This window comes from Loxodonta africana, chromosome 10 (assembly GCF_030014295.1).
Source record: "Loxodonta africana isolate mLoxAfr1 chromosome 10, mLoxAfr1.hap2, whole genome shotgun sequence".
In the NCBI taxonomy this organism is placed as follows: domain Eukaryota; kingdom Metazoa; phylum Chordata; class Mammalia; order Proboscidea; family Elephantidae; genus Loxodonta; species Loxodonta africana.
The window spans coordinates 89589426-89612730 of NC_087351.1; the positions used below are offsets into that span (position 1 = coordinate 89589426).

Genomic DNA, 23305 nt, shown 5'->3' on the forward strand with positions numbered 1-23305 from the left:
TATGCTTGAAGAATATGGATACCAGTCACCTTGAGCTCTACATTTGGGTCTTCCCAAAATGCTCAGGCTTACTGGATTAGCTCAGGCCCCTGGGCAGGTGCGGCTCTACCTGGTTCCAATGTGACATTTACTGAGGCACTGCTATGTGCCAGGCACTCTACACTCTAATCTAATATAGTCTCAGGAGCTATTGCCTTTTCTGGGAACTGTATCAGAAAATTGTAGGATGTTTGAGATGGTCATCAGTGAGCTCCATCTGCATAGGTGCCCTGCAGATGCAGTTCCCCTGTCTTCCAACCTGAATATTCCCACTTTATGGTCTGACCCACCTTAATGAGCTTTGTTCATTTATATACAAGAAAAACTTCACAAACGTAGGATTATTAAGACCCATTTGGATGCGCATTCTACAAATCTTTTCTTAAAGAGATCAAGTGGTACAATAAGAACTACCCCAGGGTGCCTGCGCTGTCCTGTCATAATGCCCTGGGCTGGAGCAACATGTTCTCTTACAGGACAAGGCTGCATGCCATCTTCCTGGGCTGTGTCTTCCTTCACTGGCCAACCATCTATAAGCCTGGCACCTGGGCACACGGTAGGATGGGAATCCAGACCCTGCCTGGCTGCTACACTCAAGTGACTTTCCCTCAACTCCCCAGCAGGTTCTGTATTTTTCAAAGTGACGGTGAGCCCTCATGTCGAACCTGGAGACTCCTCTGTTCACCAAGGAACCCCCTAGGACACCTGTCTTGGGAGGCAACCTGAATGTGGTGGAGAAGGTGCAGAACATGTCAGCCCATGACTGCTTCCAATCTAGGAGCACTGTCCTCCAGGGGCAGCCCTTTGGGGGTATCCCCACTGTGCTGTTGCTTAACGTCATCTTGTGGATGGTAAGTCCTGGTCGCTGCAGTGGGCAGACAGCAAGGTCTCAGCTAGGGCCATGGTCATACTTTCACAAGTGATAAATCGGGGGCTCCAGTTGTCTATTTGGACAACAGCTGTAGTGATGCAAACCAGCTGAATGCCAGTCCCGCCCAGGGCTACCCAGGTGTGTAGGCCTCAGGGGAAGAAGGGGCTGAAGGGACAGTCAGAATTCCTGGGATTCCCTTCTGTGTGCCATTGTCCAAATGTCCATCTGGCTAATGCTTTTGGGCTTGCTTCTCTCTCTCCTAGCTGATGTCTCCAAGGGGAGTTCTTGTCCAATAGCTTTAAACATGCTATCAGCTCCTTTATTCAACAAACTGAGCATCCACCCTGTGCCAGGAAGCTCTGGGTACTGAGAATAGAAAGTTGCAAAGGGCGTGGCCCCTACCCTACATCTCCCCATCTTGTGAAGGAGGGGAAGGCATCCATGAACTCTTCTGCCCTATATCACTTTTCCTGACCTGTAGGTCATCATTTTGCTTTACTCCTTCCTCCGGAAAGCTGCGTGGGACTACGGGCGCCTGGCTCTGCTGATGCACAATGACAGGTGAGGAGGAGCTGGGAGGCTGGGGTGGGTGAGCTGCTCTCTGAGAGGAACATGCTGCTGTGACCACACCCAGGAATGATCCTACCAGTGCCCAACCTGTAGCAGGTGTCTCATCAGCAGGTGGCATTTTATCGCCCACCCTGTGCCCTAGCTCTGCCTCTGCCTGCAGGAAGGGGACTTGGAGGGCAGCCATCTCTGGGCACAAGGCTACTTTCTTCTCCAGTCTCAGATTTTCTGACCCCAGAGCTGGACTCCTCAGATGCACTATCTACCTGGCAATGGGGGCGATGACTGTTTGCACCCACAGTATGTGCTCAGTCAACCAGCTGAGACATTGAGCCTGCCCCAGGCAGAGAGCAGGGCAGCCATATGAAACCTTCTCTGTCCTTTCTTGGCTGGCAGCCTGACTTCACTGATCTACGGGGAGCAGAGCGAGAAGACATCTCCCTCAGAGATTTCTCTGGAGATGGAACGCAAGGACAAGGTGAGTGCGGGGAGCAGGTGGGCTGGGGGAGTCCTGGCTGCGGGCAGGCACCCCTGGTGTGCCCAGAAAGGGATGAGGGGCGTGGGAGTTAGTCCAGGCAACCACTTCTGGCAATGTGGCCTTGGACAAATTATTCAGCCTCACCAAGTCTCAGTTCCTGCATCTGGAAGATGGAGATATTAACGGTACCTACCTCCTAGGGTACCAAGTAAGTGTTAGCTAATTGTAGTATCTTAGATGGATTTTTTTTAATTGAATTTTCTACTCTCCTCAAATCTCCAACCCTCCTCCCAGCCCCAACCTTGCCTCTCCCTCTCACTGACCAAGGACTCACCTTGCACTTCACATAGAAGATTCACATCATGTGGCAAGGATCCCCTCAACTTCTTGCTGCCCAAGCCTGCCGTCTTCTCCCCCCTCTTCTTCTCTTCTGTTCAAGGCCCGCCCCTCCCTCTGAGCTATTCATTCATTCAGCTGTTGGCTGTGGATCATCTGCAGCCACTGGTCTTGGGACTGGGCACTGGGCAGTGAGAAAACTCACCAAGTCCTGACCTATGGTGCTTTCATCCAGGGTGCGGAGACAACCATGTGGTGCATGTGGGAGGGTGAGAAGTGCAGAAATGAAAAAGGAATGAATTTTTCATGCATGAATGAATGAAGAAAAAAGCACAAGAGAGGCCCTAAACAGCAATGGAAGACACTCCCGTACAGGTGGTAGTCAGGAGGGTCTGGGTGTAAGATGGCAGCTGAGTGGGGATCAGAGTGCAATGAGAGAGGAGAACTGCCATTGCACCACCATACCCCCCACAACCCCAGTCTCCTTTGGCCCATCACAGCTAAACTCCTGAAGGAGTTGTCTACTCTTGCTGTCTCCATTTTCTCACCTCCCTCTCACTCCTCACTATAACCTGGATCCACCCCTCCAGTGGCTCCATCCCCATAGCTCTACCTTCCTCTCCACCTGCCCCCCCACCTGCCCCTGTACTCTACCCATACACTTGAGGCTCCACCCACAGCCCTTGGCTCCACCCCCCCGTGGCTCCCCCCAAACAAGGTCATCAGTGGTGTCATGCTGCTAAGTCCAATGGACATTTCTTGGTTCTCACCTTACCCCATCTCTCAGAAACTTGTGACCCTGTAGACCATCTTCCCTTTGTAAACAGATACATGTAGTTGCTCTGTGACACCCTCTTCCCCCTGAATTTTGCTTCTGCCTCTCTGTCTGCTCTTCAGCCTCCTTTGCAGGACCTCCACCACACCTGGAGTCCCCACAGCTCAGTCTCAAGCGCTCTTCTCCTCTGCCTTTGTACTCCATCTCTTGAGCAATGTCATCCACACTCACAGCTTCAATTGCCATCTCTACACTGCTAACCCCTAAATTTATATCTCCAGCAAGACCTTCCTCTCTAGCTCCATTTATCCAACAACCTTCAAAATATCTCCACATGGATATTGTAAAGGCATTCCAGATTCAATGTGTTTAAAACATGCCATGATACTCACCCCACCTGATCCTGGATCTCTGGGTTCAGACTTACCCCACCAACCAACCAGGTGTACCTCCCTAGCTCTTGCCAGCCCCCTGAGCACAGTCAGTCTGTCACCAAGCCCTGGTTGCCTTTACCAACCTGGTTTTGTTTCTCTTCGCCTCCCCCACCCTCCCCAGGTCCAGGCCTCCATCAGTCTCTTACGTAGATGACTGAGGTAGCCTTTCACTGATCTCTTTATGTCCACACCTGCCCTCTACCCCATCCATTTTCCACCTGCCCCCAGAGCGAGCCTCATAGTTGAGGACTTTTCATTCCCTTCCACGAACCATCAGTGGCTCCCTAATGCTCTTGAAAATAAATTGCAGGTGCCTCAGCATGGTCTGGTGGTTTGGCCTCTTGTCCACCTGCCCAGCTGCAACTCCCTCCCCCCACCAGCCACTTTGGCCATCTTTTAGATCCCCTAAAGTGCCACCTCCTTCCCACCACAGGGCCCTTCACATGCTCTTCCCTCTCCCCCTTCTCCAGTGACCCTTCTCTGAGTTAACACACTCACCCTTTCTTCATATTTCATCCCAAACACCACTTTGCCAGGAAGCCCTAACCACCCCATCCAGGTCCATGTTATATGGTCATGGAAAACTTGTTCGGTTTCCTCAAAGCTCTTAATCCAGCCTGTGATGCTTCCTTGTCTGTATGATCAATCTAGTAAGTCTGCTTCCCCCACTGCGAGCAGGTACTGACCTTTGGCTCATCACAGTATCCCAGCACCTAGAAACATCTCATGAATATTTGTTGGATGTATTGAATGAGTATAACCATATTTCTGTTATCAATCCCCCAAGAGCCCAGGTCCCTTTACTTGCCAGGATCTGCCCTTTACAAAGTGAGAGGCCTCAGATGAGTTACTTAATCTCTTGGAGGCTTCATTGGTAGAACGAGGACAGTAACACCTACCTTGCAAGGTTGTTCTCAGGTTTATTTTTAGAAATATCACTTTTTTTTTACAATGACAAAAAGATCATTTTATTTTTAAAATGTTTAAGAAGATAAATCATGCTGAGGTCAAACAGAAGAGCATAGAAATTAGACGAGCGGGAGTACACTGAGGTGCCCTGTGGTGGTCCATCTGGGACAGGAACCTCACCAGGGCCGGGCGTGTGGGTGGTCAACAGGCCTCACCACAGGGCCCCACGAGCAAGTCAAGGCAGGAGTCATTGCCCACACGTGGTGGGTGGGGGTGGGGACTGGCCACTGTCAGTGTGATCTTGTCACCTGAGCTGGCCCCTGGGAACCTGTGACCATTTCCTACAGGGCCAGAGAGAAGATAGGAGGTGTCTGCCTCTTGGGCCTGCTGCTCAACTGCTAAGCTTTCTAAATGGTTTATCATTTCAGAGCTACGATGTATATGGTGTGTGTGTGTGTGTGTGCACATGCGTGCACGAGAGAACGTATCTATGTCTATGCAATCTCACGGGTACATGGGCCACACTCCACTTATGATCTCCGCCCTTTCATGGATCAAACATTCATTCAAAGAGCTGGAATCCTGTCCTCCTGTGTATATTCCAGTGTGTGTACATGCTGGTACGTTGCATACACCTGCACACCTGTCCATGGAAAGGGATGGAAGTGCATGAAGATACGTTCTCAACTAGCTCTAACCATGAGGGGTCATCAGAGAACCTACTTGCTCGCTTTATAACACACACCCCTGTTTGTCTAAAAAAGCCAGTGGAGATGCTCTCCACACAGGGAGGGGTGGCTGGCCCACTCAGCCTAGCTCTTGTATTGCCCTGACTGATATGCAGCCACCATACTATTCCCCTTCCTTGCTGCAGTTCACACCTCTGACTCATACCCGTCCTAATTTTAGTTCCCTGGACCTAGCTAGGAAATGGTCTCTCCTGAAGTGAGTGGACATTCCCACTGTCAGTCACCCACACACAGGGAAGGGACTTAGAAGGCAGGCCTTGTGCTGAAGAGGTTGAGGAATTCCTTCTCTTTTTCATGGCTCTTCATTGCCTCATTTTGGGAAATGCCTCATTTCCAATCCATGTGGTTCCAGGGGAACTGTCCATCAAGTGGCCTGGCCCTGATTCACCGACGTGCGATGTGCTGTGTGTTTAACCAAATGGGGCCAATCAAGGGCTGCAACCTTCCCAAGATTTTGCTAAACCCTCTGAGATCCCAGAAGGAAGTGTGCACCACGGTAATTTAACCAGCTACCAGATCTGGCAGCTTCTAGAGCCCATGGCCCCAGCCTACCCTCAGCACAACCTTCTGAAACTGACTCTCTCAGAGGCCGCCTCTCTTCCACCCCCAGAAACTCCAGACAGCAAGACCCCAAGAGAAAAGTTTATTCAAAAGGACTCTCAGATGCAAGAGGAGAAACCCAGCTCAAACTAGTTTACAACAAAAGGGTAATTTGTGATTTAGCTTATCAGCTTACTAATTGCTGTCCAGTTGATTCCCAGTCATGGCAACCCCTTGTGTGTCAGAGTACAGCTGTGCTCCATAGGGTTTTCAATGGCTGATTTTTCAGAAGTAGATCACTAGGCCTTTCTTCCAAGGTGCCTCTGGGTGGACTTGAACTACCAGCTTGGTTGGCAACTGATTGTGTTAACCATTTGCACTACCCACCCCCCCCCCAAAAAAAAGGGATTCCAAAATTTAAGAGAGGGGGCGCTGCTTCAGGCACAACTAGCTAGATCCAAGAAGTCCCTCAATGCCACCAGGACCTCCCTCTCTCATCCTCTCTCCTCTGAGCAGGCTTTTTTCTCAGACTAGCTCTCTGCACAGGGCACCAAAGATGGCCCCAAGCTACTGCATGCTTTATGTGTTTACTGAGATGCTGGAGCTCACAGGGAGAAAGTCTTTCTCTCTCCCAACACCCATACTTATCAATCCCCTTAAGAGAACTGTGATCGGGCCCACTTGAGTCATGTTCCCATGTTCCACCAGTCAGCTGGTCACTGGTGGGCAGCTCACCAGACCACATGCATCAGGGGAGGGGCATTCCCCAAAAGGAAGCAAGGAAGGACCAACCGAAAAGCAACGGATGTCTACTCCAGAAGGAGGCCCTTGTCTATCTCCAGTGCCAGGCCCACATTCTAAGGCCCCGTTTCCCAGAACAGGAAGGCTGGGGGCAGGAATGTCCACTTGCTTGAGGAGAGACATCTTCAGCAGTCATCCTGAGCCGCTTCCTTCCTGGACCAAGCTCTTACCCACCACCTGCTACCTGAGAAGGAAGCGCCTTCTGGACACTGCCTGGGTTGACAGAGCTGGGCTAGGCAGGCCTGAGGCTGGATTTTCTCACTGTTCCTCTTCTTTTTCCCCAGGGTTTTTGTTCCTGGTTCTTCAATAGCATAACCATGAAGTAAGTACCTGAGCTTTCTGAGCTTGTGAGGGCATTGCCTTTGGGGGCGGGGGAAGGTCCTCCTGCCAGAATTAGTAGCCTCCAGCCCTGACTGGAGGAGCTCTGGTGGTACAGTGGTTAAGCACTTGACTGCTAACTGAAAGATGGCGGTTCGAACCCACCCAGCAACCCCGAGGGAGAAAAGATCTGGCAATCTGCTCCCATGAAGATTACCAAAACCCATTGCCATCAAGTCAATTCCGACTCATAGTGACCCTACAGGACAGAGTAGAACTGTCCCATAGGTTTCCAAAGAGCAACTGATGGATTTGAACTGCTAACCTTTTGGTTAGCTGCCGTAGTGCTTAACCACTGTGCCAATTATGGCCTAGGAAACACTCTATAGGGCAGTTCTACTGTCACAAGGGGTTGCTGCGAGTCGGAATTGACTTGACAGCACGCAACAACAACAACAACAGTCCTGGCCAACTGGGCTGACCTGAGCACTGTAGCCCTTCGGGCTCAGCCCAGGCAGAGAAGGCTTTCCCGGACCACAGAGGAAAGCATCGATGGAGTTACGGGGGTCTGAAATAGGGGCAGGGCATAGCCCACAGCCTGTTTTCTCTCTGCCACAGCCCCCAGGAAAGGGACACAGTTAACAGCTGAATCACTGCTCTCATGCAACCGTGCTTTTATGCACTCCACACCAGAAAAAAGAAGTCCTTGTTGTGATGGTACTTGCCTCATTTCTGTAAACATCATGAATCATATTTATCATGATGGAAAAATTACTGGGCACAAGGGCAGACGTCCTCTCTCGGCTCCAGTCCCTGATTAGAGAAGGCAGGTCCCTTGGCCACCTCACCTTCTAGATCACTTTAGTGCCCACACCCCGCCTGATGAGGAAACAGATCCCAAGTCACCTGTGTTCTCCCGATTCCCGCACACCAGCCAGATGCTTCTGCCAGGCAGACACTCTTTGTCAGAGCTCTGTGCCCCACTGCACATGGGCACACACATACACAGGTGCCACACCTGCACACGCATGTACACCTGCGCACATATGTGCACAGACATGCATAAACATGCACACAGCTCTGCCTCCACCTCAGAGCCCTCTGTCATGGCTCTCCCTGAATACCCCCACCATGCTGCCCTGCCCATTCTTCAGACCCCCCCTCCAGAGCCCTTTCTTGCCCAGTGATGCCGCTTTAGGCACATCCTCACTGTTGCCCAAATGCATTGGGGTGGACTGGGCCTGCTAATCTACTTGTTTGCAAGAGCTGGTAGGACTTCTTCCTTCACATGCCTCCACGCCTACCACTTGATGGTTAGCCCTCAAGGACTTTGTTGGAGCACTCTTATGTTGCACCAAGACCCCACTCCATCCTATGAGCCATACCTGACAGGAGGGGAGGGGGCCTAGTACACCCTGACGGGGCCTTGGGAATCCCAACACAGGCTTAGGATCAGTGTCCTCTGGTGTTTGATCCCAACCCATCCAATGGGAGACCCTCCATGGCCTTGGGTTCCAGTTCCCATGATTCATGGATCATTGTCCCCAGGAAATGATGTGACTAGTTTGTGTGGTTCAGCAATCAGCCTCTTTACTCTTAGCCACACATGGGGGAGTGAAGGGGAGATTTATTTCTTGGCTGCTGCTTTGATTTTGCTTTGTTAATTTTTTAAGTGCGTACAAGCTAGCATAAATAGGGAGAGAAACATGAAAGTCCACCTCCAGTCTCTCACCCCATCCCCGTGACACCCCTCCGCAAAGGCAGTCCCTGTCAGCAGTTTCAAGGGAAGTATACTTTTTGCTTTTTGACAAGCATTTACTATTTTTGTGTTTTTAAAATAACCAATATTGTATGTGAACATTTGGAGCTGTTACTCTGGGGGGCAGTACAGGCTGGATATGAGTTTCTGGGTTTGGCCAAATTCATGAATGATAGGAGCAATGACATGACGGCAAGTTAGCCAGCCCCTTGCCCAGGTAAGCAGGAAGGGAGCCTGGGATGCGTGGCCCCTCCCGAGCTGACCACATCTCAGATATTGGAGAAAAGGAGCCCCTCGGGGTAGTTTGGGAGTCCCTAAACCAAAACCAAACCAAACTCCTTGCCATCAAGTCAATTCTAACTCAAAGCGACCCTATAAGACAGAGTAGAACTGCCCCATAGAGTTTCCAAAGAGTGGCTGGTGGATTCGAACTGCCAGTCTTCTGGTTAGCAGCCAGGCTCTTAACCACTTGCCACCAGGTCTCCTTGGGAACCTCTGAGCAGTGCAAATGGCAACCACACTTGGCTGCTAACTGAAAGGTTGGTGGTTCAAGTCCGCCCAGAGGTGCCTTGTAAGAAAGACCTGGCGATCTACTTCTGAAAAATGAGCCATTGAAAACCCTGTGGAGCACACTTCTACTCTGACACACACGGGGTCACCATGAGTTGGAGTTGACTTGATGGCAACTGGGTTTTGGAGCCCTGGTGGCACAGTGGTTAAGAGCTTGGCTGCTAACCAAAAGGTCAGCAGTTCGAATCCACCAGCTGCTCCTTGAAAACCCTATGGGACAGTTCTACTCTGTCCTATAAGGCCGCAAGGAGTCAGAATCAATTTGATGGCAAAAGGTTTGATTTTTTTTGGTTTGGGTTTTGTCGGTAGTTTGGGACTGACTTTGTGGATTTTTACCGTTGCCTGCTGACATGTCAACAGGTATACACAGAGAAAGAAAGCATCTGCTTTGAGTGGGGGTAAAGTACATGCAAAACAGGTAACAAAATTTCATGGAGTAGGTGTCTCTGTATCCCTGTGGGGTGGGTGTGAGTATGAAATAACAGATTCCGATCACTGTGTTGGTACAGACCTCAGTGTGCAGTTGTTTGTGTATGTCTGTGTGTGTCTGGACCTGCAGATGTCAATGAGAGGTAAGTGTACACAGCCGTGTGTGTGTGTGTCTGTGTGTGTGTGTGTGTGTATCCTCTCTCCCCAGAATTTCCTATCAGTGAGGCCCCTCCATTGGTAATCTGTCATCAGGGAAGGAAAGAAGGCGGGGGCTGAGCTGTCCATCCAGCCCCCTGAGAGCAATGTCATAGAAGACATTTACTGAGCAGGGACAAGGAAGCCAGAGTCCCAGCGTATAAACCTGTTTCTAGTTGGAAAACCAAAGGTTAACAAGACTCATCACATGTAAGTCATAATGGGGCTCTGATGGTGCAATGGTTAAGGCACTTGGCAGCTAACCGAAAGGTTGGTGGTTCGAACTCATCAGCGGCTCCATGGGAGAAAGATGAGGCAGTCTGCTTCCATAAAGATTTACAGCCTTGGAAACCCTATGGGGCAGTTCTACTCGGTCCTATAGGGTTGCTATGAGTGGAAATCCACTCAATGGCAATGGGTTTGGTTTCGGTTTGGGAGAGGCCATAATTGCCATGCAAAGGGCATTTGGGAGAGAGTGAAATTAATCCAAGTGAGGGGTGGGGGGAGGTTAAGGCAAAGCATGGTTTTGAGTTGGGCCTTGAAGGACGGGAAAAATTTTGACATTTAGATAAAATGTAAGACTATGTAGGAAAAGACTTCAGGTTAAATGCTAAGCAAAAGAGCAATCCATCAAATGCCATTTATAACACAGTCACTAGATAAAACCAACACAGCAAGAAACTAAAGGAAGTTAATCAAAATGCTTCATAGTCATTGTCTTAGGTTTGATGAGATTGTGGGCAAATTACTTCCTATTCTTCTGTGCTCTCCAAAGTTTCTAAAATAAGCATGTGTTGTTTTTCATTTTTTTAAATTAACATAGCACACATATAGAAAAGTGCATAAAAATAAATGTACAGCTCAATTGTCACAAAGCAAAACCTACACAGCCCCAATCTGGATCCAAAATTAGAACATTCATGACACCCCAGAAGTTCTCCTTCTGCTCCCTCCCACCTTCCCAAAGGTAACCAGTATCCTGACTTTTACATATAGTTCTGTATTGTCTGTTTTTGAACTTGAATTGTTTTGTTTTGTGCCCGGCATGTTTCATGTCTCACTCAACGTTGTTTTATGAGGTTTAGCTATGGGTCATTCATTTTTATAACTGTTTAGTGTGTGTGTGCGCTCAAGCACATACACAATTCACGTGTCCATTCTATTGTTGATAGACATTTACATTGTTTCTGGTTTAGGGCTGTTCCAAATAATGTATCTCTGAGATTCTTGTGCATGTCTTTGTTGCACATGTGCACGTATAAACCTAGGAGTGGAATTGCTAGACTGTGGGGTGTGTCTCTAGTCAGTTTCAGTAGGTAATGCCTGCTGTTATTCAACATCCTGTGCCACGCACACACCCGTAAGTGTTAGGGACCTCTCAGTGCCCCATACTCACACCAATACTTGGTCAGTGGCATCACTAGAGGATGAGGAGGGTATGGACTGCACTGGGTGACACTGTCAGAGGACGTGACGCCGAAATGGCTGTCTATAAAATTTTTGTGCAGTGTTCAGCAGAAATTTATTATTTTTTATAAAAATATCCCTATAAATCTTCTAAATATTAAACACTTATGCTCATCAAAAGACTTCATCAAAAAAGTAAAAGGAGAACCTACAGACTGAGAAAAAAATTGGGCTATGACAATCTGACAAAGGTCTAATCTCTAAAATCTATAGGAAAATCCAACACCTCTTCAGCAAAAAGACAAATAATCCAATTAAAAAATGGGCAAAGGATACAAAAAGAGACTTCACCAAAGAAGACATTCAGACAGCTAATAGACATGTGAGGAAATGCTCGAGATCACTAGCCATTAGAGAAATGCAAATCAAAACTACAATGAGATGCCATCTCACCCTGACATTATTGTCACGAATCAAAAAAACAGAAAATAACAAATGTTGGAGAGGCTACAAGGAGCTTGGAACTCTTATGCACTACTGGTGGGAATGTAAGATGGTACTACCATTTTGGAAAACGATATGGCACTTCCTTTAAAAGCTGGAAATAGAAATACCATACCATCCAGGAATTCCACTCTTAGGAATATATCCTAGACAAATAAGAGCCATCACATGAGTAGTCATACGCACACCCATGTTCATTGCAGCATTGTTCACAATAGCAAAAAGAAACAACCTAAGTGCCCATCAACAGATGAATGGATAAACAAACTCTGGTACATACACACAATGGAATACTACACAACAATAAAGAACAATGATAAATCTTCGAAACATGGATGAATCTGGAGGGTATTATGCTGAGTATAATAAGTCAATCACAAAAGGACAAATACTGCATGAGACCACTATTACAAAAACTCATGAAAAGGTTTACACAGAGAAAGAAACAATCTTTGATGGTTACTAAGGAGGGGTATATGTAGGGTTGCTATGAGTCGGAACCCACTCTGTGGTGCTTAAGAACAACAACGGGGAGGGGAGGGGTAGGGAGGGAAAAACACTAACTAGACCATAGATAAGTGGTAACTTTGGTGAAAGGTAAGACAGTACACAATTCTGGGGAAGTCAGCACAACTTGACCAAGGCAAAGTCACGGAAGCTTCATAGACACGTCCAAACTCCCTGAGGGACCATATTACTGGGCCGAGGGCTGGGGACCATGATCTTGGGGGACAACTAGCTCAATTGGCATAACATAGTCTATAAAGAAAATGTTCTACATCCTATTTTGGTGAGTAGTGTCTGGGATCTTTAAAGCTTATGAGCAGCCATCTAAAATACTCCACTGGTCCCACCCCATCTGGAGCAAGGGAGAGTGAAGAAAGCCAAAGACACAAGGGAAAGATTAGTCCAAAGGACTAATGGATCACAACTACCACAGCCTCCACCAGACTGAGTCCAGTGCAACTAGATGGTGCCCAGCTACCCCCACCGACTGCTCTGACAGGGATCACAGTAAAGAGTCCCGGACAGAGCTAGAGAAAAATGTAGAACAAAGTTCTAACTCACACAAAAAAGACCAGACTTGGTCTGACAGAGACTGGAGAAACCTCGAGAGTATGGCCTCCGGACACCCTTTTAACTCAGTACCAAAGTCACTCCTGAGATTCACCCTTCAGCCATAGATTAGACATGCCCTTAAAACAAAATGAGACTAAATGGGCACACCAGCTCAGAAGCAGGGACGAGAAGGCGGGAGGGGACGGGAAAGCTGATAACAGGGAACCCAAGGTCGAGAGGGGGAGAGTATAGACATGTCGTGGGGCGGGCAACCAGTGTCACAAAACAATATGTGTATTGTTTAATGAGAAACTAATTTGCTCTGTAAATGTTCACCTAAAGTACAATGAAAAAAGAACCCCCCCAAAAATATCCTGATAGTTGTAACAACAGAAAAATTTTTGGTAAGCCCAGCTTACATGTACCAATATACCTACAAGGCTAAAACTCTATGCTGATTTACTTTTTGAACCTTCTAATGCACTTGGTCCGAGCTGTCGTCATTACCCAGTTACCGTGGCACTTCAAATCGCGTGGTTTTGTTTGCACCTGCTACAGGCACACGCTGTTGTTTTCGTTGCGGCCAGTGTTTTTATAGTCCTTGATTTTGTCAAATTCTCTGCTGTTTTAGCTACAATTTGTGGTAATTGGCATGGGGGGGGTGACACCATGAGTTACTGTACTGGGTGACACCAAGTCTAGTGATGCCACTGCACTTGGTATTGTCTGACTTTGTATAATTTAGCCAGTCTAGCGCTGTGGAGTGTATCTCATTGTGGTTTTCAGGTATTTAATTCAAGAAATTTCAATACGCCCTAGTTTTTTTTTAATAGAATGCATCTTGATAGCATTCATGCCTTGGCCAGTGCCTACACCAAGCAAGCCCTCGAAAATGCTTGAAAAATTAATTTAAAAAAACAAAGAATGTTTGATTGCAAGAGTGCTTCTGGCTTGCTAAATGTTTCTCTGTAACATGGCCTCTATCTTTGAGATGCCTGTAAAATTCAGTTAAATACATTTCAGGCGTAACAGAGGCCTTGACGTGATGGGTGATAACTTTTTTTTTAATTAAAACTTGTGGGGAGGGATGCACTGGTAACCTTCCTTCTTTTTCCTGCACCTCCATGAATTTAACCTGTGTCCACCCTGGCTCCTGAGAAATGTCTTCCTTGTATGTCTCTTCCAGGAATGAGGAGCTGATTAACAAGTGTGGGGACGATGCCCGCATCTACATCATGTTCCAGTACCACCTCATCGTCTTCGTGCTTATCCTCTGCATCCCCTCCTTGGGGGTCATTTTGCCCATCAACTATGCTGGAACTGTTCTGGGTAGGCAGAGCTCAGCAGGACCCTGGGGTCTGGGTGACTAGACCTAAGGGGCAGCCTGGTAGGTGAGACAGAGTTTGGGTCTTTGGGTCTAGAAATCTGGATTTTAGTCTCACCTCTGGCAGTAAGTGAAGGTCTCTAGGTGGTGCAAATGGTTTGCACTCAACTACTAACCTAAAGGTTGGTGGTTCAAACCCACCCAGAGGCACTGAGGAAGAAAGGCCTGGCATCTGCTTCCATGCTTTCGTAAAGATGATAGTCCAGAAAACTCTATGGGGCTCAGTCCTACTCTGACACACCTGGGCTCACCATGACTTGGAATTGACTTGACAGCAATGGGTTTGGCTTGGGGTTTGGGGGCAGTTAATAGTTGTGTGACATTAGGCAAGCCATGCATCAGTTCTCTTATATGGAGAATAGAGATGGTACCAACTTTGTCACATAGTTGAAGGTGCTTGACCCAAAGCCCGTCACATAGCAGGCACATAGTACTGATTCAGTCTGAAATAGAATGTTAATTCATGTCCTACCTGCACTTGGCCAGGGGGTCATGGAGTCCCTTTTATGACATGTGACCCACTGCCAAGATCCCTGAACTGGGTTTCTCCCGTACTCACTCTGATGGACACAGCACCATAAGTGCAGAATTTGTCTCGGAGGACTTCTAACCACACTCGTCATGAAAGGGTAAATCCTATTGACAAATCACGTCAGGGGTGGGGGCTTACTTTGAAGACAGAAAAACCAGGCTGTGAATCTTGGCTCCACAACTTTCGCCCACATCTGCTTCCCAGAAAACACCTTTGCCCTATCTGGTGTGTTATTTAATATTGTATTCGGCTGATCAACCTCTCCATGCCTCATTTCCTCGAGTGTGATAGGGATTGGGAGATGATGCATGTCAGTGCCTAGTACAGTGCCTGAGACATAATAGGTGCTCAGTGAATTGCAGCCAGTATCTCACTCAGCATTATGAAGAGAGACAGAGCTGTATGTAATCTACCTAACAAGGTTGTGTAGAATAGCACCTTATTCTCCCAGGTGGCAACCAGTTTTCCTCAGGTTTCTACCTGTTTCTCCGTAGCCAGAGGTAGCCCTTAATGAATTCAGTGTAGCATATGGGATGTCTGTGCTATACAACCCCACTTCCAGAGTAAATAACTTCTGAGTCATGTCTTTCCAGATTCTCATCCTAAGAGCTAGTGTGTTGAAAATGATAATATAACGTAGGCTTTTCAGACACATTCCGTAAAACCCAGAGGTGTCGAAACCAGCAAACCAATGTACTTAGCCAGGAAGACTTTGCTCCATGGAGGCATTCACCTTTTCCAGAGGTTTGGGCTCTTGTGATTGTTGTCAATGGTAACACTGTTGCCAGTTTGTCTTTCTGCGCTAGTGGGACATCCCGGTTCCTTCAACAAGCATTTGCTGGGTGTCTGCTATGTGCCATCAGGCACTGGAGGTGCTGCATGAGACTCAGCCCCCTTTACGGCCATGGAGCCCCAGTCAGCAGTACCAGGGAGCAGAGGGGGTCACTGCTGTTTCTGTTGAAGGTGGGGTAAGCTCTGGGGAACTGGAAGGAAGAGCAGGATGTAGGCAAGCATCTCTAGACCCCAGGCGTTCCTTCTGGAACCTTGAATCCTGGTGCTCCACAGCTCCCAAGGAGCCAAGCTCAAGGCCATCCACTTTCTTCTCTTTCAGAGTGGAATAGTCACTTTGGTCGGACCACCATTGTCAATATCTCCACAGAGTAGGTACCTGATCTTCTTACCTCCCACTCTACTGCCTGGGGGTGTTGGTGGGGAAAGAAGGACCAGCAAGTCCGTCCATCATGTGAGCACCGCTTTCCTGATGAGAGAGGCCTGGTTTCCCGAGGATTCCAGGTCCTGAGTGGGATGTCAAAAGCCACATTCTTTTGATGGGGAAGGACCCTTGGTGCCTCAGTGTCCCCATCTCTGTAATGGGTGGACTTACCCAAACCAACCTCCCTTGAAGACTGGGGAAGGTGGTCCTATTTGCTTAGTATGTCCAGCTCCTAAAAGGCAAAGATCTTATACCGAGTAGAGGCTTAAGGTACGATTTCCTCACACACCAGTAGGTTCAAGCCAACCTTATATGTCCATGAGTGAAGCCTGGACCTGACATTCCCCTGTCTGATTCCCACAGCAGAAGGACGGAGGAGTCCTAGGACTTGGGTTCATGCCCATCTCTGCCATTAACTGGCCTGGATCTGGGACAATGCACCTCCCCTCTCAGAGCTTCCATCCCTGTCTGTGGTGGGGGAGGAACTGTTGGATGTGATCACTAAACCCCTTCAGCCCTCACAGTCCACGAGCCTATAGATTTGAACGTCAGCCAGCCCGACTGGTGGGCAATTCAATCTGTACTGAGAAAAATGTGGCCCTATTGTGCCATGCGCTGAGAAAATGGGCTCACTCGGTGTCTGGCCAGGCTTGGTTGACTTCCTGACAAAGCTAAAGAAGCAGTTCAGCGGGCGGGGGCTCACATGACTGCCCTACCTCTCCTCTCTCCATGCCCTCTGTCTCCTGCACTTTTACAACCCATCCTCAAGGTGGGCTGGCCTCAGGCAAAATTCCAAAATCAGCAGAATGGGGCCATAGCATCTTCTTAATCCCCTTTCAGCCAGCTCCCAGTCCTGCCACTCCCCATCCCAACGCCTAGTGCTGCCAACACCAGAGCAGAGCTACCAGCTTCCTCCCAGGTTTAAACTGTCTACACCTCCCCAGCAAGAAACAAACTTTAATAGAGCAGCAAAACTTTCAAGACCCATAAATCCATACCAGCAGTGAGCTAGAAAATCCCTTAGCAATTATGTAATCTTGCCCCCTCCGAGGATCAAGGCATCTAGCTAGCTAGACAGGGAGTGTATGTGAAAAGTCAGGCACTGTGACCGGGGTGGAGGAGCTATTTTAAAGCAAGGTGGCTTTTCTCTCCTGAAACCACACCGAATAAGGCAGGCCCCATTTCTGAGCAGAATCCTGGCCAGAGGCCTGGGGCCCATGTCAAGTGAGCTGGAAGCAGGATGGCACACATGGCACTAGTGTGACCACTGTTCCTGTCCCCTGGAAGGCACTGCTCAGACCTTCTTTCCTGCCAGGCCTGCATATGACCTCAGGCTCCTCCTCAGTAAGGGGCTCCCGGGGGCCCTTCTGCCTGGCCTGAGTATGACATAGCAGTGAGGAATCTAAGTGCTTCAGCAGATCCTGGGCTTCCCTCCCAGCTCTGCCACTCCTATGAGTTCCCTCAGGCACATTGCCTACTCGCTCTGGCCAGTGGTGTCACTAGGGTTGGTATCACCCAGTGCGGTAACTCATGATGTCAGCCTCCCCACCCCCTGCCGCATGTACTGCCTCCTGTACCAGACCGTACAGAATCCGGCCAGGCCCCCAGGGATCCCCAGCCTCAGCCCAGCAGCACACAGCCTGTGAGCTGCCCCAGGTCCCCGACACCCATCGGCCACGTCCTCCTGCCCTAGCACCTGGCCCAGCTGTGCCAGCATCTCACGTGCCAGTAGCTCACACTGCAGAGAAATTTTAGACACCCATTTTGGTGTCGCCACTTCTGACAATGTCACCCTGATGTGACCTACATTCCCTCACCCCCCCGCCCCCCGCAAGTGATGCCACTGACTCTGGCTGTTATTTCCTTATGGGGAAATGAAGATAATCCCAGTCCCACCCTCACGTGGCTATGAGTCTAATGGAAAAGGTATGTGAAGCACTTGGCCCCGTCCTGGCTGTTGGCACATAGGAAGTACACGATACATGTTAGCCGTTATTAGCTGGAGTGAGACACCCCCTTCTTCTCACCACTGCCATCCCCTTCCAAAGTGCCTGAGGGTCTGGACTCCCAATGGGTGGCCACACGGAGATTTTGTGCCCAGTGGGCTCTGTGGACCCTGCAACCCCCTGCAGAGGCTGAGCCCCCCTCTGCTTCTCGTTCCTCCAGGAGCAAGCTCCTGTGGCTGCACAGCCTCCTCTCCTTCATCTACTTCATCACCAACCTCCTCTTCATGGCTCGCCACTGCTTGGGGTTCGTGCCCAAGAAGAACCAAAAGGTGAGTAAGTGAAAGAGCCACCAGTGCTACTCCCCCTGAGCTGGAGCCGCCACCCCAGCTGGGCCACCCCGCTTTCATCCTTCAGAGATGGCCCAGCTTGGCGCATCCTGCACACCTGTGTACCTCAGGTGGGGAAGATCTCACCTGAGCAGGGGCAAGCCCTCTCCCTATAGCCCTGGTGGGCTATCATTGAGCACACCTGGTGCTTCCAAATCGGTTGATAAACAGCTCTAGCCCAAGTGCCCCTGGCACCCCTAATGCCCCAGCCCCTCTCCCGAAGCCCCTGGACCTTCTCAGAAACTCTAAGTGTTAGCAAAAACCTGGCCCAGTGGGGGGCCTGCAGGCATCCTTCCTGACTGCTCAGTACCCTCTGCTGAACTGCTGGCTAAATATTTTGACTAGCCCCTTTTGCAATCTCTCTGAGGTCAGAGACTCCATGTCTTGCTCTTTACGTGTCTCCACTGTCTTGGTTTGGGTTCCCCCCAAAGCAATCTCTGAGACAAGGATCTGAATAGAACTAGTTTATCTGGAAGGAGGTCTGGTGGTTCAGTGGTTAAGAGCTCGGCTGCTAGCTGAAAGGTCAGAAGTATGAACCCACCTGGCAGCTCCGCAGGAGAAGGACCTGGTGATCTGTTTCCGTAAAGATTATAGCCAAGAAAAGCCTGGGACAGTTCTACTGTGTCACAATGAGTCGGAATCGACTCCGCAGCCTTCAAAAACCACACAGTTTATCTGGGAGGTAATCTCAGAAAAGACCAGTAGGGGAATGGGGAAGTGAGACAGGAAAGAGAAGGCAACCAGCAAAAGGGAGCATTGTGAGCCATTTACCCCTGTGGGCAATGGCACTGCATCCCACCAGGGAACTCTGGGGATCAGTGTAGAACCAGGGCTTCGAACACACATCTTAAGAGTTTTCCCAATCAGGGGTGAGAAATTGGAGGTATATGCCCATGAACTCTGTCTGTCATTGATTCAGGTCTGCTTTCAGGGGCATTATGCTTTGCCATTTCTGGTTTGTTCTGCACATGCACTGAACATACTCTCCAGGGCAAGAAAAAGTGCTTAGGCAGTCTCAGGTGTTTGAAGTAAGCCACAGCCTTTGGTGTGTAGAGGTGAACACCAAGGGGACAGGGCATGCGTAAGGGACAGTGGAGGCTGTCTGTGCTCCAGTGGGAGCCAGGGAAGAGTGAAGTACTTATCCTTGGCTCCCATCCTCAACTTTTCAAAGGTGCAATGGACTGAGATCAGCTCCCTCCCTGGCCGTCCATCCTAAAGGACTGATTCACCTTAACTCACTACAGGATATAAGTCTACATACCCTGAAAAGTCACCCCGAGTGCTTCAGGCTGCCAGGCATGGAGGCTTGGGCACCTCTGGCCAGTCTGGGCTTGGCTGCTTCAGCTCTCCTTATTGTCACCAGAAGCTTCAGCCAGGACTCCAGCTTCTTGCAGCAGGTTGCCACACTGTCCCCTTGAGGGTGATGGCTCAGGAGACAGCTCCCACTCCCAGAAGGAAACGCTAAGTTCAGGAGAGCTTCCCTAGTCCCTCCCCAGAGTCCTGCTCGCCTCCCACTTTCTTTCCCCACCCCAGTCTAATCTTAGGGATTTCCCTGGCGATGTGGGGTTTTACCGTAGAATAGTGGGAACAACTCTTAAAAGTTGCAGGGAGACCAGAAATTCTTGGTGGGGCCGTATGGGCAGCGAGTGAGCAGCTCTTCCCAGTCTTGGAGCTTTGACCTCCACCCCAGCCCTGTCTGCAGCCCTCCTTCCCTTGACCACAGCTATCCATGGCAGTGGGCCCACAGCTATCCATGGCAGTGGGCCCACAGCTATCCATGGCAGTGGGCCCACAGCTATCCATGGCAGTGGGCCCACAGCTATCCATGGCAGTGGGCCCTCAGCTATCTATGGCAGTGGGCCCACAGCTGGGGCCCAGGAAATAGCACATGCACAGTGTGCCTGCTGAAGCTTCCCATGGCCTGCTGACCTCAGGCTGCCCAATTCACCTGGAGCACCACAGGGCAGGGAAGGTGGTACCTGGCCTGCTCAATAAGGAGGCACCAAGTGTCCAGCAGCCTGCTGTGAGTAGAAGGCTGATTGCACAGGGGCACTGGACTGCAGCCACCTGAGCCCTGCCATCCTGCTCAATAGACCCAACTATCCAGGATTCTTGTGCTCAGTTTTTGTTCTCTATTTGCCCTCCCCACCTAGGTCACAAGGACACTAATGATCACCTACGTCCCCACGGATATCCAAGATCCCGAACTCATCATCAGACATTTCCAGTAAGTGGGGACTGGACTGAGGCATGGATTGTCTCCTCCTGGCAGCCCTGCCTGGATCCTCTTGTGGGTAGTGAGCTGACACAGGATGGAAAGGCTAGAGAGACCCCAGGTGGTGGCTGTCCCTGGACCAGCTCAGGTGCGGCCCTTCAGAATGAGGAAGATGACTGGGGTCGGGCAGGGTTTTGGAAGTCAGGAAGTTCCTGCATGGCATGGGTGTGATGTGGGTGATGCTAATTTTCCTTGCCCTCTGCTCCAACTACTGACCCCAAGGAGCCCCTGAACCATAGTTAGAGGAAGTCATCTTGAGACACCTTTTATGACCCCAAGTTCTTAGCCCCACGGACAACCACCACTGAGCAGATTATGCCTCGGTGAGCAGCTCTTTCCTGGGTCTCTGGTGGTTTGAGCCCTGCCCCTGGGGCTGTTCTGGGTCATCTGGCAAGGATGCAGCCACTCTCTGATGACCAGGAATCAAACCCTGAAGTTCAGCCTGAGGAGCAAGGGATGGATTCTCCCATCCCAAGAATAGGCAACCACAGGCAGCTAAGCTGCCCAGCCCTGTGGGCTGTAGAGCTTGGCAAGGGGCAGACGGCAAAAGCAGCACGTCCCAGCCCTGGAAGCTGGCTCAGCATCCATGTTTGCGGCTGCAGTGAGGCCTATCCAGGATGCGTAGTGACCAGAGTCCACTTCTGCTATGACGTCAGGGACCTGATTGACTTGGACGACCAGAGGTGAGGTTGCAGCGGGGCCTGAGGTCAGGGGAGAAGGGGAGGATATAGCTCTGCTGGCCCCTGACCAGAAGACCCTTCCTTTCATTACCTGCTGGCTGACAGGCGCCATGCCATGCGTGGCCGACTCTACTACACGGCCAAGGCCAAGAAGAGCGGGAAGGTGATGATCAAGATTCACCCCTGCTCCCGCCTGTGCTTCTGCAAGTGCTGGACCTGCTTTGAGGAGGTAGCTGGCATGAACGTGGGGAGAGATGGCCAAGGAGGGGCTGGGGCACTGGGTCTCCAGGCTTTGTCCTGCACCTGTAGGCCCCAGGCTCTCTCTATTCAGTTCTGCTGTGATGCCAGACCCTTCCCTTCCTCTCCACCATGCCCTGCCTCCCTGTTGAGCATGTAGAGGAGCTAAAGCCTTTCTTGGGGTCACCTCCAGCACAGCAAGAGAGGCTTACGAGTGCTCTCTTTCATTGTTGGATGGGAGGACCAGAGAGAACACAGCAGGCTGCCAGACCTCAGGCTTTCAAAGCTAGGACAGGGACATTTGAAGTCAGTGGGCTCCATCATATCACCCAACCACTGTGGCTGGAAGGAGCCTCAAGACTTGAACCTCTGCCTTAGGCAGGACTGCTCCAGCCAGTCCAGAAAAAGAATCATCTCCCTTTCCTGAAAATGCTGGAAATATATTCTATCACTTCCTAGGGCCCACCCCAGGTCTGAAAGCATCCTCCTCCCCAGCCATGCCTTAGTTTCCCTAGAGAGAAGAGCAAGTAGCTCACTGCAGATTCATAGCTTCTTCCTGCTTTAGGGAGCACACCTGGGGCCCTGAGCTCTTTGCCAGGCTTTAAGAGGGGCTGAGGATGGGCCAGTGACCTCAGGCCTACCCTTTCCTGGGCTGCTGAGTACAGAGGGACCTCGTGTGCAGGTGAGGCCTTCTGGGGGCCTGGCCTCCCCAGCTCTGAGGGCTGCGTCTCGCCCCAGGTAGACGCAGAGCAGTATTATAGTGAGCTGGAGGAGCAGCTGACTGATGAGTTCAACGCCGAGCTCAACCGCGTTCGGCTGAAGCGTCTGGACCTGATCTTTGTCACCTTCCAGGACGCCAGGATGACAAAACAGTGAGTGCTAGGGCCAGTGGCTGGCTATGCACAGCCCCAACCCTGAGAGCAGGACTCTGCTTCTCTGACTCTATCCTCTTTCATTCCATTCTAGCCAATGGGAGGAGGGAGGGGAACCTCCCTCCAGTTTGCCACATCCCAACCTCCCCTTGGCCCCCTCCATGCTCCTCACAGGCAGCTGCCATCTTGCTTTCCAGAGCATTGCCACATTCGTTTCACCTGGCTGCAAGGGCTCAGCTTATCCCCAGGGAGGCCCAGGGCCAGGGATCCTCACTGCTATATGTCTTTGCTTTGTTAGCACAGAGTGGTCAGAGTGACCTTTGAACTCTTGGCTCCTTTCCAGGACCTGGACAAGAACATTATCCATTTCCTCCCTCAATGCAGACACCTCACTTCCCTCTCCCTACCACAAGTGATGGAGTCAGGTAGAGAAGCCCTGCTTGACCTTTCTCCTCTCCTGCCTCTTAATTCGGTCTTATAGCCTCTTCTCTTCTCTGCCCCAGCCTCTAGCAGCCCCACCTTATCAGGGAGAGTGTCAAGTCAAATTCACTCTGGAATATTCTAGAAAGATCCTTAGGACTGGGTCAAATACATGGCACAGCAACATCAGTCTCTTGAGAATTGTGGGGCCTCCCCTCCCTAGGGGAGCCTGGTTAGACACAACACTTTGTCCTTGCCTGCTCCAACTCTTCAAAGGGAAAATGGAACAGCCTAGATTTTAGTACAAACAATTGTGTGCAATTCTGCAAGTCACTTATACTCTCAAATTTCTTGTCTGTCAAATTTGATTACTCATATCTTCCCTTATCCATACCCCAGAGGGCTGAGAAGTGATACGTGTTCTATTTAGTGTGTGTTATATATAAAGCAATACACCTACGTAAGACCATATTGTTCATTTACTGAGACAATGAGACACTGTCATTTGATAGATAGAAGCTGAGGTTTAACTATAGCAGAGGTATGAGTTAGGAGGCCAAAGACAGGACTGCAGTGCCACACCTGTCCCTCATTGGTTGTGTCTTTACCCGTTAAAACCC

General features: G+C 50.0%; 1 protein-coding gene across 1 annotated transcript in view; it reads left to right on the forward strand.

Moving 5' to 3' along the window:
• Nucleotides 1-695: 695 nt before the first annotated feature.
• Nucleotides 696-23305, forward strand: part of TMEM63C (transmembrane protein 63C) — a 38103-nt gene continuing 15493 nt past the window's right edge. Inside the window, exons 1-11 of the mRNA XM_064291858.1 lie at nucleotides 696-890; nucleotides 1392-1471; nucleotides 1874-1955; nucleotides 6784-6821; nucleotides 13927-14069; nucleotides 15768-15816; nucleotides 18036-18144; nucleotides 20355-20428; nucleotides 21079-21159; nucleotides 21262-21385; nucleotides 22132-22265. Coding sequence (XP_064147928.1) covers nucleotides 696-890; nucleotides 1392-1471; nucleotides 1874-1955; nucleotides 6784-6821; nucleotides 13927-14069; nucleotides 15768-15816; nucleotides 18036-18144; nucleotides 20355-20428; nucleotides 21079-21159; nucleotides 21262-21385; nucleotides 22132-22265 — 1109 coding nt within the window. The remainder of the gene's footprint in view (nucleotides 891-1391; nucleotides 1472-1873; nucleotides 1956-6783; nucleotides 6822-13926; nucleotides 14070-15767; nucleotides 15817-18035; nucleotides 18145-20354; nucleotides 20429-21078; nucleotides 21160-21261; nucleotides 21386-22131; nucleotides 22266-23305) is intronic.